This window comes from Nothobranchius furzeri, chromosome 9 (assembly GCF_043380555.1).
Source record: "Nothobranchius furzeri strain GRZ-AD chromosome 9, NfurGRZ-RIMD1, whole genome shotgun sequence".
In the NCBI taxonomy this organism is placed as follows: Eukaryota; Metazoa; Chordata; class Actinopteri; order Cyprinodontiformes; family Nothobranchiidae; genus Nothobranchius; species Nothobranchius furzeri.
In genome coordinates, this window is record NC_091749.1 from 58,377,905 (window position 1) to 58,394,680 (window position 16,776).

Sequence of the window (16,776 nt, forward strand, 5' to 3'; positions counted from 1 at the left end):
ATGTGAACTGGATGGTAAATTATGACACCCTGCACAAAACACCATGCAGTTATTCTGAAGGGAAAGTTTCACATTTTCGCCGGCATTTAAAGCTTTTTGTTTTACTGCATGTTGTAGTTTTTAAGATGACGGCTTCCAAAATGCAAATGTCAACACCAGACTAATAACCTGCTGAAATTATGAAAATCAAAAAGGAATGCATATATATATATATATATATATATATATATATATATATATAGTTATATATATATATATATATATATATATATATATATATAGTTATATATATAGTTATATATATATATATAGTTATATATATAGTTATATATATAGTTATATATATATATATATATATATATATATATATATATATATATATATATATAGTTATATATATATATATAGTTATATATATATAGTTATATATATATATATATAGTGTGGCCAGGTGTGTGTTATTCCCTCATTATCCCAATTACAATGAGCAGATAAAAGGTCCAGAGTTCATTTCAAGTGTGCTATTTGCATTTGGAATCTGTTGCTGTCAACTGTCAAGATGAGATCCAAAGAGCTGTCACTATCAGTGAAGAAAGCCATCATTAGGCTGAAAAAACACAAGAAACCTATCAGAGAGATGGCAAAACATTAAGCGTGGCCAAAACAACAGTTTGGAACATTCTCAAAAAAAAGGAACGGACCGGTGAGCTCAGCAACACCAAAAGACCTGGATGACCACGGAAAACAACTGTGCTGGCTGACCGAAGAATCCTCTCCCTGGTGAAGAAAACACCCTTCACAACAGTTGGCCAGATCAAGAACACTCTCCAGGAGGTAGGTGTACCTGTGTCACAGTCAACAATCAAGAGGATACTCCACCAGTGTGAATACAGAGGGTTCACCACAAGATGTAAACCACTGGTGAGCCCCAAAAACAGGAAGGCCAGATTAGAGTTTGCCAAACAACATCTAAAAAAGCCTTCACAGTTCTGGAACAACATCCTATGGCCAGATGAGACCAAGCTCAACTTGTACCAGAGTGATGGGAAGAGTATGGAGACGGAAAGGAACTGCTCATGATCCTAAGCATACCACCTCATCAGTGAAGCATGGTGCTGTAAGTGTCATGGCGTGGGCATGCATGGCTGCCAGTGGAACTGGTTCTCTTGTATTTATTGATGATGTGACTGCTGACAAAAGCAGCACGATGAATTCTGAAGTGTTTCGGGCAATATTATCTGCTCATTTTCAGCCAAATGCCTCAGAACTCATTGGACGGTGCAGATGGACAATGACCCAAAGCATACCACAAAAGCAACCAGAGTTTTTGAAGGGAAAGAAGTGGACTGTTTTGCAATGGCCAAGTCAATCACTTGACCTGAATCCGATTGAGCATGCATTTCACTTGCTGAAGACAAAACTGAAGGGAAAATGCCCCAGGAACAAGCAGGAACTGAAGACTGTTGCAGTAGAGGCCTGGCAGAGCATCACCAGAGATGAAACCCAATGTCTGGTGATGTCTATGTGTTCCAGACTTCAGGCTGTAATTGACTGCAAAGGATTTGCAACCAAGTATTGAAATGTATGTTTGATTTATTGTTCTTATTCTGTCCCATTACTTTTGGTCCCTTAACAAGTGGGAGGCACAAATGCAAACTGTTGTAATTCCTACACCGTTCACCTGATTTGAATGTAAATACCCTCAAATAAAAGCTGACAGTCTGCAGTTAAAGCACATCTTGTTCGTTTCATTTGATATCCATTGTGGTGGTGTATAGAGCCAAAAATGTTAGCATTGTGTCGATGTCCCAATATTTATGGACCTGACTGTATAGACATTGACAAACATAATTGAATTCATTTGACACTGAGAAACTACTCCAAGCATCGCTCATATTCCGTGGAGTTTTTCCAGATTAAATAATGTTTCAGGCTTGTTGTGACATTGCAAGTTTTTCTGTGTTTCTTCTTGCAGGCTTCCCCTGCAGCCCTGGCCAAGTGCGTCCTGGCAGAAGTACCCGGTCAAGTAGTTGAGTATTTCAGCCACAAGGCCATCCCCCCCATGAGCCCGATGAGAGAATTGCTGAGCCCCATCCTGAGCCCAGTTGCCACCACCCCGACAGAATAATGGGCCGCTTTGTTCCTGTAACGACCTTTGAGCACAGTGCCAGTCCGGCCGACCAATGGGGGAGGGTGAAGATGCATGTCTTTCACCACTTTGGACTAAAACTGAAGAGAAAATCCTTCTCAACATGTTATTTATTTTTCACTCTCAGCAAAATGTTTACACAAGGACAGATTTCCAGAGGTTGTGGTTCATATTCCTGTGCTCAATGTGGACTGAGCACTCATACCTGACTGACCATCCAGCTGTTTCAGCGCCATGAGTCCTGATTTTTGAGCATGTTGGGCCAGACCCCCAGTGATTTCAATTTTTGTTTTTGCGCATAAACTACAGTATCTCACTTTAGTCTAATATGTTCCCCTTCTTCCATTCAATATTTAGGTCATTTTTAAACACACTGCAATCCGTATTGAATTGTTGCTTGACAATATTTAATCACGATAAATGAATCACGGAAAATGCTGCGGTTTATTAATCAGACTTTTCTGAGTGTTTTTCTGGGAGAAAGATTGGCCTTAATTTAAAATACAGTGTTTTTCCCCATAAAAGCTCATAAATGTAAATCTAATCATGGAAATCGGACCTTAGCAGACACTGTAAATATATATTTTTTAAACTTAAGGCTAAAATGTACATTTTGTTCCAGTCATTGACAATAAATCAAAAACTGCCCTGCAGGCATGGACGTAGTTTTGGGGGTGGGGGCGGGGGGCCATGACCCCTCCTCTCCTTCACTGGTGGAGCACTAGGACCAAGCAAAAAAGAAAACAACTGCTTGTGTTGAAGCCTGTTTCCCTTTAGACCCATCCATAAGCTCATCTATTGGCTCTGCTGATACTTGCTAACGTGTGATTGGCTGTTCCTGCCACCTGTGTACTTGACAGTTCTGCATTCTTGACACGGCATAGAAGAGCCTCTAGAATGTAGTTTTATACATATTTTTAGTATACTTACTGTAAAGACCCCCCCCCCCTCCCCGTCCTCATACCAGTTGTGTCCCCCCACTTCTAAAGTTAAAACTACGTCCATGCCTGCAATTGCAGTAAATGACATCTAATATTTGTAAAATAATCATAAATAACACATTCTAAATAATCATTGTGTACGTTTAGTTTAAAAAGCCACACCATCTCCTTTTTCCTTCCTCAGTTTCTCAGCTTGAATTTTGTAAATCTGCAAGTTGAACAAAAAGTTTCACTTTTTCAATACCTTCACACATTATAAATTGTTATATCAATCGACATGGCCAGTAAGCTGTGACGCAGATGATCAATGGTTGCACCTATTCTTATTTTTTTGTCAAGTTGCTCCCATGTACAGATCATGCCTCCTGCATGATTTCTTCTCTGAACTGTCGTGTTGTCATCCTTTTGTCAGTCATCATGCAGGCGGCATCTGCTGTTAGTTTCACTCTGTATTCGAACCAAATGTTACTTTATGCTGCTTTTTTATGCAATGTAATTCTTCAAGTTTAAATCAAAAGAAAAGTACAACGCTGATCAGTTCTTGCTGTAACGTGTTCATATTGATTTCATTCACATCCAGATAATAAATTCTTGGAAATGATTATTGCCAGATTCCTTTAGTGTTCATCACCATAAAACAAGTGTTTCCCTCAGCGCAAACTGCTCTCCTCAACCATTTATTCAATTACTAATTAACTTTTGCCAGCAGGATGTGGGTTATGAGAGAATAAATGAGGATTCTTTATTGTTTTCTTCTGCTGATATCTATATAGTCAGGGCTGAGTCGAATTGCCCCTGCAGAGTTTAGAGTGCAGCATGTAATCTAAGACAGAAAAGATTATTTTTAGGTCTCCTGTTATCATTAAAAGCACTATAGCTGTCTCCTAACAGCAGGTCGTTTGAGATGCTGCTTTATTACCTGCAGAAAGGCCAGCTTCTAAAATCATCAGAAAATGAAAGAACATGTGTCTAAGTTTATGACGCTGTCTAGATATGTGAAATAGTCCTGATTTATTTCCACTAAAATGTGTTGTTTCATCCCCAATTATTTATAACATGCAAATTTGATCTTTAAGTGATACTTCACTTCAAACCATTTTTACATGATTATTTCTGATTATAGTCGGTCACTCTGAGGTTTTCTTGCAGGCTGAACATGAAAATACTTATCCTGGCCTGCCAGACTCATCCTCTGTTTAATTCTTCACAGAAAACTAGTCTGGTTACTCACAGGCAGAGAGACACATGAGGGGCGGGACTAGCCAGCTCAAAAATAACCAATCAGAAAAAAGGCGGAAATGCCAACTGTACCACGCAACTCTGTAGTTTTTTTAGCTGTAGTCAAAGTAGCGTCTGGCGACAGCGCAAACAGTTTTCCTTAGAAGAAAGGCTAATCTTTTAGCGCTAAAGACATGCCCAAGTTATTTAGAACAGAGGAAAAGGCTGCAGCAAACTCCGCTTCAGTTTTTCTTGTTTATGAGACACTCAGCGTTGTGGTGTGCGACGTCCACGACGCTGTAGTTGTTTAGCTGTTGTCAAGAATGGCGTCTGGCGATAGCACAGACATCTTTCTTTAGAAGAAAGGCTTTTAGCACTTCTACTTGTTGTGGTTTTAAAGACGTGTTCAAGTCATTTAGAACAGAGGAAAGAGCCGCAGCGAACTCCACTTCAGACACTGTGTTCATGAAAAACTCAGCGTTGCGGTGTGTAACGTACGATACTCAGCGCTGATTGGCTCATTTAGACTTCTAAGGGGGTGGGGTTATTTGAATAGGAGAATTCCGGGCTGGCTGGTCAGGCTAGAAAATAGTCTCCTACACCTATCTCCTTCATTAGTCTCTGTTAGAAAATAGATGGTGAAACTAGGGTTTGAAAAGATCTACGTCACACTGCCACTTAACATACATGGACCCACCCATCTTTACTCATGACAGCGAAGGCTGTTGTTGGTTTAGCGTACAGGAAACAGCAGAGAACCTTTTGGCTAGTAGAAGCTTAACGTTAACATTAGCAACTCCACCACACGGCAGAACTCTTTCAGGCTTGTGTTATTTGTGGGAAAAAAACGTCAACACTGCAAAGCAAATGGAGTTAGTGTTGCTGTTATCCAATCGGAGGGGAAATGTCCAAATGTCAGGAAATAAGACTTACAGTAAAATCCCACTGTGTTCAGCTCAACTCCAATCTGGCTCACTTCTAGTTCCTGAAACAGGTGCACCAGAGCTTTTTTTCCCTGCTTGACTACGACTTACAAGGCATTCATTCCTACTAGAGACCACTGGAAATGTAATAAAATTATGAGAAAAAAACATCACTTTAAAATGTAGAACTAATATTGGTTTAATTGATTTAAATCTATAGTATTCAGTGTTATTAAATGAGCTATCCTTCAAAATGCATGACATTTGGTTGGTTTTAGTTAGACATTTTTAAAATGACAATTTGTAAGTTTTTAACAGATATTTCAGTGTTTATAATTAGGTTTCAGCTATAAAGAAAATATTTTACCGCTACAGGTCAGCATACAGTGCTGCTTTCAGAGTTTTTGTTTGAACAGTGAATGACAAAAATGCTTCTCTGTTTTCCAGTTGAATTGTTCACCAAATCCTTTATTCTGGTTGCATTCTGGGCTTTAACAGCAGAAACACCTGCAGTGTTTACAGCTGGCGTGTAAACACCTTGCCCCTGAGCTACAACCATTTATCCAGCTTTGCTTTGCCCTCTGTAGCCTCCCTGGCCCTTCCCAGACACCCACTATTGACTTCTCGTGAATGCACCAAAACGCAGCTTCCTCGGCTGTCTGAACTCCTTTTACAATCAAATGTTGAAGGTTCTTGTGCCGCTATGGATCACAAGAGGAGACCTATTGATTCAGCAGGCCTGGTTTTGGAGTCGTATCTGGTTACTGGGATGTGAATAACCTTGGAGGGAGTTTGGACTGAAGCTGAGTGCAGATGGATGCAGAAATGAGGTGATTCGCTGTTGGCTGTGAGGAAAAAGATTATTGAAAACTTTCTTTTTCTGTGTGAATGATTATTATATTTAAGTAACTTATCTGCTATTTTATGCATTTCTGTCATGCCAAAAGGTTTATACTACAACAATCTGCCATTTTCTGTTATATATTCAGACAAAAAGCCACTTTAAGGGAAATTTCTAACAGTAAGCAAAGTGCTAACACCAGTTTCTTTTAAAGAATATTATTTGAACATAAAAGCTACAAAGTGCAGCTTTCGACCAAAATATCCCAGTTTCAGAAGAAACTGCAGACTTTAAACGTCTAAAATATCAGCGCTCAGTTTTTTTAATTTAAAATCTTTTAAATTGCCCCATACTTGTGTCACGATCACTACCTGCCACTCAAAATGTATAAAAGATAAAACTTTTATTTAAAAGTCGCTGAATATAAACTAATTAAAAGTCATTTGTTGTGAGTTAACATTTCTTAAAAGTAAAAATTAAAAAGTTGTAATTCATTGATTATTGAATGAGTTAACTTTCACTTCAGTGAGCTATGAGAACTGGCCGTGGTCCTCGGGGGTTGAGAATTAGAGTTTTAAATGTGTTCAAACTTCATTTGGCTTTTGTGGGTGTGTAAATCTAGATGAGTGAATGAAAAATGTTTCGTGGGGCAGTAGCTTCTTTCTTGATGCAACAGGAAGTTATACTTTGTAACAGTTTATGGTTATTGTTCAGGAGCATCGCTGATAGGCAAAAATGAGCAAGTCATGGTTTAACATCATTTGCTCTCTCTCTCTCTCTCTCTCTCTCTCTCTCTCTCTCTCACACACACACACACACACACACACACACACACACACACACACACACACACACACACACACACACACACACACACACACACACACACACACTCCTGATGAACATCAGTGCTCCTCTTTGTCCTTCACCACTTCAGTCTTAGTCTTGCAGAAAAAAGTTTTTAGTCCATAAACATTTTTGCAGATGGTTTAGGCATCAGAAAAAAAAGCCCATGCTTTATTTTATTTCTTTAAGGAGAAGAAAGGGATTTATTGCATGCTTATTTTAATGGTCGAGCTTTGCTGTGCATCGTTCCTCTGGATTTGATGACATGCTAATGTGCAACTTTGCATTTATGCAAACCTCTGCTTCTGTAGTTTACACACTCTGACTTGTAGCTGAATAAATAAATCTCATAATTTACCTCAAATTGTTTGTGAAAATTATTTTGAACGTAGACTTCAACATGTGTTTTTAATTATCCAAAACCAGCCACAACACTTCATTTTTTGATCTAGTTTTCTTCAAGCTTCTGAAGGTGTTTCATTACTCAGCTTGCCAAATAAATTCTCCGTGCAAACTGCTGCAGAGAAAACGAAATGAGGGGGAGACATAGAAATGTAATGTGTGATTTCCTGTACACGTTTGCATTGTGCAGTTTGCTGATGCAGTGCACACTTTGCATGAAAAGAGGGGCCAAACATACTGTTTAATTCCATCAGACAGTTCCATTCATTTACCGGCTATTGTTGAGAGCGCTGGATAACCAGTTGTTTCCATGGTGACACCTACTTGAGAGAAGACACAGACCTTCATTTCTGTTCGATTCAGGGACAAAACTGCAGGATTTGCTGAAGACCGAGTAAAGAGGTCATCCACACATCTTTATGAGGAGAGACGGGTTTGATTGTGTTGACTGCTGCCTTTGGCGAGGCCACTGAGCGTCCATCGGGGCTGAGCGCCTCAGCTGAGTTATTTGTACAGTCTTTGTTTGTGTCTGATTTATGGCTCTAATTAAAAAACACTCACCACTGCTAAACATTCACTAGCAATAACATCTACTGCAGGCGTGCGCCCTGGGACAAGGTGCTGTAGTTAACTGGAATCACCTCCTCGCCTCCACGTTACCAGATCGTTTTTTTATGCCTTCGAACTGAGCGCAGCTTCCCTGGGACCCGTACAACGTAGTTCCTTTAGGCAGTATGTTGGCTTTATTCTCAGAGGCTGATTTATTCCTCGTAATAAGGAAATGACTAATAAGAGATGGGACATCTCACTTGTAATTCCACCGATCCTAGTGGGACCAGTGCAGATCTATATAAAATGCTTCCAGCTAATGCTTCTGACATTGTTTCTCACTGACTTTTCATTCCTCAGGTACTCCAATCACACAGTGCTCTATATAAACATGCCTATTTACACAGAATCACAAAAACCCCCCACAGAAATTAAATTTCAGACATTAGATGGAGATGAAAGTTTTACACAACCCAAATAAAATGTGGATTTCATGACTAAAACGGAAAAGAATAAACATAATACGCTCCCAGTCAGCTGCTTACTGAGCATGCTCGGAGTTGTGGCACCTACGTGTCAATAAAGGAGTCATGGAGGGGATTAACACACACTGATAAGGAGGAAGAGAAGACAGCGCCACGTTTGCAATTTGTAGTAAAAAGTGCTGCAAAGGCACGAACTGTGATTCAATTACTTTGTCACCTTCCTGTTCCCTCTTGCACATCCTTGTTATGTCTCCCTTTTTCAGTTTTCACATTTATTTGGACTCAATGGTCATTGTTGCTGCACGATGGGGGAAACAAAAACTCTCATTATAAATACTACGTTAGTTTTCCCTTAAGTGGCAGAGCTGCATGTTTCAGATAAATACCGCCAATGTGCCAATTAAGTCACGCCATTTTTTTCCTGCAAATAATTTCTGCAGCCCAATTGCCATAGTAAAATCTAAATGCCAAAACTGGAGGCAATTCTTAAACAAAAGGGTCCATCATGACGTTACATTGTTTTGATTTAGCTTGATGGCTTGTGGGAAATAATGTGAAAACTTGTCGGCTTATTTCACACCAAAACTTTTGATTTTGCAACAACAATGAACAAATATAGTTGTGGTGACAAAAAATAAATCAATGAATCCATTCTAAACAAGCAAAAATAACAATAAACAACAAACACGTGATAATGGTTTTCAGTTGATGTTTTTCTTTTATAAGTTTTTTGGTCTAAAGTTACATTTCCTCAAAACAACCAACAAACAGGAATGATTTTCTCATTTTTTCTGTTCAAATTCAGACTCGACTCCCCGAGTTTATATTCCATCCTAAATCTCATCTCTCTTTGACACACCTACAGTCCTTCTGTAATTTAGTTAGGCTCCAGAGTGTCTGCGGACCAGCTGGACTGGATTTTGTTAGATGCTTGGTGAAGTCAGAGCAGAGACGGTGGTGGAGAAAAGAGAAAGTAAATGAATATTTATGAAAGAACAAAATCACCATCCAGCATAATAAAGTGGTAAAATATCTGAAAATTTTTTCTTTTGTGTTTAAAAGCTGCCTTTAGTCACCATTGTGTCTCTTTTTTAAAGGTGTGGGACAGTCGTTTATTCAGTCATTTGCAGCGGTCTCCAGAGCATCGAATCCATCTGCAAGCTTCGGCACGGAGTGAAGCGGGTTATTGTGGACCGATGTGTCCTGAGATATGTGTGCAGTGTCAGGCGAGCGTTTCTATCACAGGCTCATGTCGGCGGGTTGTGGCAAACTAAAAATGACAAACATAGCCCCCCCCCCCCCCCCCCAACAAACAAACAAACAAACAAACAACTGCAGTGGCCTGCCCCATTCATGTACGGGCACTGCTGTATCATCATGTATAAATACAAAAAATACACTTAAATCCAAATCAATATGCAAATATGAGTCAGGCAATAGAAAACAGCATTACAGCAAAACTGAGTACAGATATAATATAAATCAGCAGAAACAAAACAATTACAAGTCGGTGTCCCATGGTCATAAACAATGCAATGGAATAGGCGAAATGATAAAATAGCCAATATACACCCCCTAATTTTAACTTTACAGGAACATTAAAAAAGTTGAAGCTAAAATGAACTCAAATGCTGCAGCACAAATATTTTTTACCACCCTCTCCATGTGAATGAATGGGACATTAACATGAACCAAGACGAAATAAAATTAATGATGCAGCCTGTGAGTATTTTTTATTTTTTTCCATTGAGGTGTGATGTATGTTTTATACAGTATGTTTTATACAGTATGTTTTATAGTACAAAGCAGTGACATGAGAGAAGAAGTGCAGGTTTGTTATCTGATCAATATGCTCATGAAACTGTGTAACCTTGAGAGGAGACTCTATAGGCGTATTGCTTTCACACTGTCCCAGTGCCTCTGCCGGTAATGTTTTTCCATCATGTGGTGCAGCTCAGTGATTTTAGTTTTTGCTTTGTAGCATCACATAGCTCACACTAACTAACACTTAGTAACTAGTTATAATAGGAAGACTACTAACACCACAACAGATGTGCAGATATTGCATTTGCAAAGAGAAGTTTGTCTCCATGGCTCTTTCTACAGAAATAGCAGGCACCAACCATTTACGTGGTGTTATGTTACAAAAATGATTCACACACCGATTAAAAACAAAGACACACTGCAATAATTTATGTAATAATATTGTGTAGCAGCTGTTTTGGGATTGCTGGAGGATGTAGTTAATGCAAAATAAGGGCAACAATGAGTCACTGCTGATTTTCTGCTCCATGATGATAATTGGCAATTATGTGTAAACCAGGTTAAATGAGCTTGTGTACACACTAATCATGAGAGGTAGTGATCAGCACACACAGGTTTTCAGAGTAGGACAGATGGTGGAAAGCTGAGGCTGGTGGTACAGATCAACGTTAGAGTGTATGGAATAATGTGCTGTTTTCACTCTCATTTGTATGCAAACATGAGCTAAATTTAAAGGTGCATTATGTAGAAAGGAAGTTAAAAAGACATCCTGTGGTAAAATTTTGTTACTGCAACCACATTAAAAAACTCTGGAGCTTTTTGCTGGCCGTCGTCAAATTATAATTGTTGGAGCTGCAGTATTAGCTTGCAGGAGACATGGCAACCCCACGCTTACTGATGGTAAACAGTAGTTACTTCTCTTCTTCCCTTGTTTTGAAAGGATAAAAACTGACAATCCAGCAGCCAGCTGGATATGAAATATGTTTCAGTATAACCTTCCTTCCGAAATGACTGAAACATTAGACTCTTTTGGGATTTTCTCACTGTAAAATTCTCACTATATTATTACATACTGCACCTTTAATGTGTGTTCACTGTTATTAAAACATGTTTGGAGACTTTACAATGAATCAAAGCATTATGTTGCTTATTTTAAGGCAACATTTCAACTTGTAAATTTTACAGTAAATGTCCTTTGTACGTTCGTTCTGTGCATTTCATCCAACTGCATTACTTGGTTCTTTTGTTAACACAGGAAAAGAGTTGTCTTTACCTTGTTTCGCTGGCATTTCAGCTAACTCTGTAGCCTTCCACAGAGATTTGCCGCTGTTGGCGGTGTCACTTCCTTTTCTTTCTCTGCAGAGGGCAACATTTTCCTCTGCTGCCCGCCGATAAATGGAGACTTGGCCATGACATGCAAAGGTTAAGACCATCAATATATATATATATATATATATATATATATATATATATATATATATATATATATATATATGTGTGTGTGGGGGGGGGCGGGAGATGATAATGTAAAAGTATTGCCCTTTAAATGTAATACTATTTATCTTTAAAAAGAAAAACTCTAAAAATGTCCTGTACAGCAACATGACAGACGAATCGTGGTCTGTCTGCATCTGCTGAACAGATTTGCTCTACCAAGAGGAGCCTTTTGTGTACGAGGTTCCCCTTGAATAAAAGTTTATGTTATTGTAATATTGGTTTGGGTTATGTATCGCCACATTAGCATGTAAATGCTGAACCAATCTGGAATAAAGAGGGTTGATAGAGGACAAACAAGTAAATAAGAGAGGAATATAAAAACAACTAACCAACATAAAAAAACAGCAACCAGCTGCTGCACCTGTAAAGAAACATTTCTAAGGATGTGAAGTGTGAGACCACCAAGGATCAGGTGCACTCTGGATTCGCCCCAAGCACCAGGAAACCAGCAGCCACCACAGAACACAGAACCAACTCAGACCACCTCCCAGACAGCCGAGCACCTTGCTACAGAGAACTCAGCAAGGCCACATCCAGAACCGGGCTGACACAGGTCATGGGCCACAGGACACAGGAATCACACAGCAATTCCACTTGAAACAGAAATATATTTTTTTTTCATTTATTTCATTCAAAATTAAAACAAATAAAACATATAAACAGTAAGAAAAACATAACAAAAAATCTAATTTGAACGAAAAGGAGCAGACTGATGAAAACATCTTATAATTTCTGCCCCCTTTTCCAGTAGAAATAATCAATTTATATATAATTATCATTTGTCAAACACACATACAGATTCCTTAAATTAAAATTAGAATCAAATACAACTGTTGTTCAATGTGACATAACTGTCATGATTATGAGACAGACTATTAAAATGTTGCCATTTAGCCAAAGGTGGACAGTTGAGTTCTCTAGCATAGCCATAAGCCTTACCCCAAAATTCCACTACCTCCGCTCTGCTGAGCTCCGGCACGAACTCCGCAGCAAAATCGGTCCCGTTGTACTCAATCAGAGCTGTTCCACCACTGCGGCCGTGCGGCGCAATGCGCCGCCCGCCGTTCCGCCATCCGGCAAAAATAGGATCGATTCTATTTTTGCCGGACGCCGGAGCACCTCCGCAGTCAATGGACAGCAATCACAACCGCCCAACAGGAAAGGGAGCAAGCAAGCACAACTTCCGTTATTTCACAATAAATCGATAAACAAAAAGCATTTTTTGTTTCATATGCACAGGTTTAACAACTTTTAACAACTATCAATGGCGGCTGAACTTTAAATGCACAAAAATAAGCCATAAATACAGTTTCTACTATCAAAGTAGTCACACTTTGTTGATCCAAACACTGCTGCTCTCTCAACACAAATGATGGGCAGATTAAACAGTTCATTTCGATGCTTCTCCCACACAACGGGTGTTTGGATCTAACTTCCACGTTCATTGCTCGGACTGTGTCGCAAGATCTCGAAAATCCCGCGCATGTCTGTTTGCGCACCTCAGGTCTCCGCACCGGAGCGGAGCCGTTGTAGAGCGGGTACCAGTAAAAATTGAGTTCGGAAGCGAGCGGATGCGGAAGGCGGGGGCGGAGCGGAGCGGAGGTAGTGGAATCTTGGGGTTAGGAGAGTATAAATGCAGTGTAGTTACTAATTGCTTCAAGTTTTCAGAAAAAGATGATCTTTTCTTCTGATTTATTTTCTGAAACAACTCTTTTGGAACACCATTCAAACCATCAAGAAGAGAGGCACATTCAGTTGATATTAGAAGTTTCTTCTGAAGAATTTTGGTGACACTTTTCAAAGAAGAAATTCTTGCCTTCAATCTCCTTGTCTTCTGGGATTGCAATCTAAGCTTTTTCTTTTCATTTGCCGACAGAACTCTCCTTTTAAGCGTTTTAGGATACTCTGTGATTTGATAGCAATGGTCACTCAGGATGCTATTTGGCTGTAATGGAACAGTGTTAAACTGACCAGAGTCTGAGTCATTCTGGTGTTGAACACTGTGACCAACATGAGCATTATCACACTCAATTGCTTGCAGAGGAATGTCATCATGTGTTACATTTTGCGTAACAAAGACCTCTTGAGGTGAGTCTTCACACATCATTATATTGCTCAGATCAACACCAACTTTTATGGCACTGTCTTCCCCTGCACCTACATCTGCAACCTCCTCAAAACTATTTACCTTGTCATTCCTACTTACCTGTACTTTCCTTCTTGGAAGATGTTTTTTGACCTCAAAGGAAGAGAAGATTGCAGGTACAGCTGTGTCCTTCAGGCAAAGTGTCCCCTAAAATAAAAAATAAATAAAATGAAAAAAAAAAAAGAGAGATTCACATATACACACACATCAGACAAGGTCAATTTCTGTATCTCAAAAACCCACTGGTACACCGGAGCACTGTGCGTTTGTGTGTGTGTGTGCGCGCATGCTTGCGTGCATGCATGAGTGTGTGTGTGTGTGTGCGCGCGTGCGCACGTGCTTGCGGGCATGCATGTGTGTGTGTGTGTAAAAGCCATGTGGAGAGTGTTTGCTATTTATAAAGCATATGTTGTTAAATTTTATCCAGACTTTGAAAATATATATTTTAATTACAGTTTGATTTATTTGACACCAGTAGAATATTTTTGTTAATTTCTCCTTAAATGCCTAATGTTTTAGTTGAAAATGAATATTTTTCATTCATCCCAATACATAAAGTTGCACATTAAAGACTGACAAAAAATTAATTTGTTTATCAGAATAAATATCCATAGAATTAGATGGAAATTAATAACGTGATTGTTTCCCCATCTACACAGCCCTAGTCACAGGCAGTTCAAGGGAGGGGGACATTTTTTTCTTGTTACACAGCAATGTAACATCTGTATATTATGTAAGGGTTAGATAAATTGAGTGCTTTAAGCTCAATATATATATTAACTCAACTTGTGGCCAATAAGCTGTAATACTCTTATTTAAATATAGAATATCAACCTGCTTGGTCTTTATTTGTTTTTAGTCAGAAGATTCAAGGATTCTTTATTCATTAGGTGATTGTACACACTTTGCTTTGATTCAAGAAACAGTCAGGTTTATAAACAATATAAGAGTTTATTTTACAAACAAGTAAGACTTGAGAAATTAAACTATTATTTACTGTGAGTGGATGCGAACTAAAGGGTGGTGTCTGGAACTTATGTGTAATTATAATGTAGTCAGAACCTCCGTATCTCAGAGAGCTGAGTTCTGGATATAAAAGAATTTGGTTTGCGTTAAGCTATTAAGTTAACTCTTATCAAAACCCACATCCAGACGCTATCTGTGTGTCTACATTACCCGGATTCAGAGACCCTCTTGGAGGATCTGAAAGTGAGAGAGGTCGGATGACCGCTGGCACCGGAGGGCTGTAGAATACCGAGGTACCGATCCTTTCAGTCCAGAGATGTCTTGGGTCACGACAAATGGATGAAACCGAGCGTCTTAAAAATAACTCTGAAGGAGTTTTGCGTCAGCTTTGTTCTGCAGGTACTATCTTGTTGTATCAGCTTCGCAGGTGCGAAAAAGGTTTTAAAAGGTTTTGACGACGTGTCAAAATCTTTGCTGATTAAAGAGGTTCTGCTCCAGATGGTCGGTCTGAAGCTTTTTCTCTAGAACTCTCAAACTGTTTGAACTGAACTGCTGAATCACCAGAGTGATCCAGTTTTACTGGCGCAATGTTATGAATTGGTAGCCAACCAAAAGTTGACAAGTTTGAGGAATATTACCAAGAATCTCAGAGACACACGCCTACTTTGATTCGGAAGCTCTGAACTGGGCAAAAGGTTAACCATGTGTCATGCGTTTAACTTAACTTTACTTTGTCCTTGTGTGAATGCAAATGGTGATGACCTCGTCAAGTAAACATGCTAAACATATATCATTAAGCACAGATTAATGAAACATTTCATTGTTTTATAATTATTATAAGTAGCAATAAACAAACTTTTATTTAATGCTTATCTTTAATTTTAAAATCTTCTTTTTCTTCTGTGAATCGAGGAGTTTACTGTATATAATGAGTTGCTCTGTAAAGGGACCTTGATAGGAGAGAATGTTATTGTTTATCTTTTATTATCTCTGTCAGAGCTGCAGGCTTTCAGTCTCCTGTGAGGGAATATATTGTAGGCTGGAGTCGTAGCCAGGTTAAGTTGACCTGGCTGTGGATCTGACCTGCGGGTCTCAAAATCAGGCCATTTCGTGACGTTACAATTATACAGCTAATGCTTCAATTTTTTCCAATCTTAACCAAAATATGAGGTAATGTGTTTGTACCCTGGAGTCCATGGTGAAGTGATGACTCTCAAAGTGTTCACTGCACAAGCGGGAGTGTGAATTGGGAGTCCAGCACTCTCTTCTTTGGTTGCTTGCCCAAAGGTCAAGCCTCTCTGGATCACCTAGAGGAAAACTTCATACAAAGAACTACTTAAGCATATGGGTTTAAAATACTTAATAGCTTATCATGGCCTGTAGTTAAAGGTTGAAAATTAGGATAAAGAGTAATACAAAATGCATACTTTATAAACAAATATATAAAACAAAAAAGTCGAGTCTATTGCCTTATTGGATAGGATATGAACTGTTTAATAATAAATTTTATTAAGTAATTTCCATTTTATTAAACTGCCCTAGTTCCCATGAGAACAGGGCACCCGGTCACGGCTCTTTATGGACAAAATAGTTATTTAGTCGCTCCCCACCAACACTATTTTACAAATGTGCAAAAAATAAATAAATGAGCGAGTTTATCTGATGGCATACAGACTTCTGGAGACTAACATCAAGCCCTATCAACCAACTCACCGAGCTGCAGTATTTCTGTGGTCAGGTCTCTCTCCGAGTCCGAGAGCTCCACAAGCAGTCAGCCCGTGCAGCAGACAGGTGCCGAAGCGGTCAGAGATGCGCCAGGCTGACTGCTGGGGAGAACCGAGTGGAAGAATGGAACACAGAAGTCTCCCTCCGAGAGCTCCGTCACATTTCAACCCATTTTTATGTTAAATGCTCTGGGTTTTACACCCATCGACATTTACCCTATTAATTATTTTACCGTATTACATCTAAATTTCATGGTTAAACAGTACATGTTAAAACGCTAGTCAGCTAGCTACTTTGATAAACTCAGCTAGTGCAAAAGCGGCA

At 39.1% G+C, this 16,776-nt stretch overlaps 1 protein-coding gene across 1 annotated transcript in view; it reads left to right on the plus strand.

The window, feature by feature from the left end:
• The window catches only part of cpne7 (copine VII), a 75,408-nt gene extending 71,714 nt beyond the window's left edge, over positions 1-3,694 (plus strand). Inside the window, exon 20 of the mRNA XM_070554982.1 lies at positions 1,976-3,694. Within this exon, the coding sequence (XP_070411083.1) occupies positions 1,976-2,128 (153 nt within the window). The 3' untranslated portion in view covers positions 2,129-3,694. The remainder of the gene's footprint in view (positions 1-1,975) is intronic.
• The last annotated feature ends 13,082 nt before the right edge of the window (positions 3,695-16,776 follow it).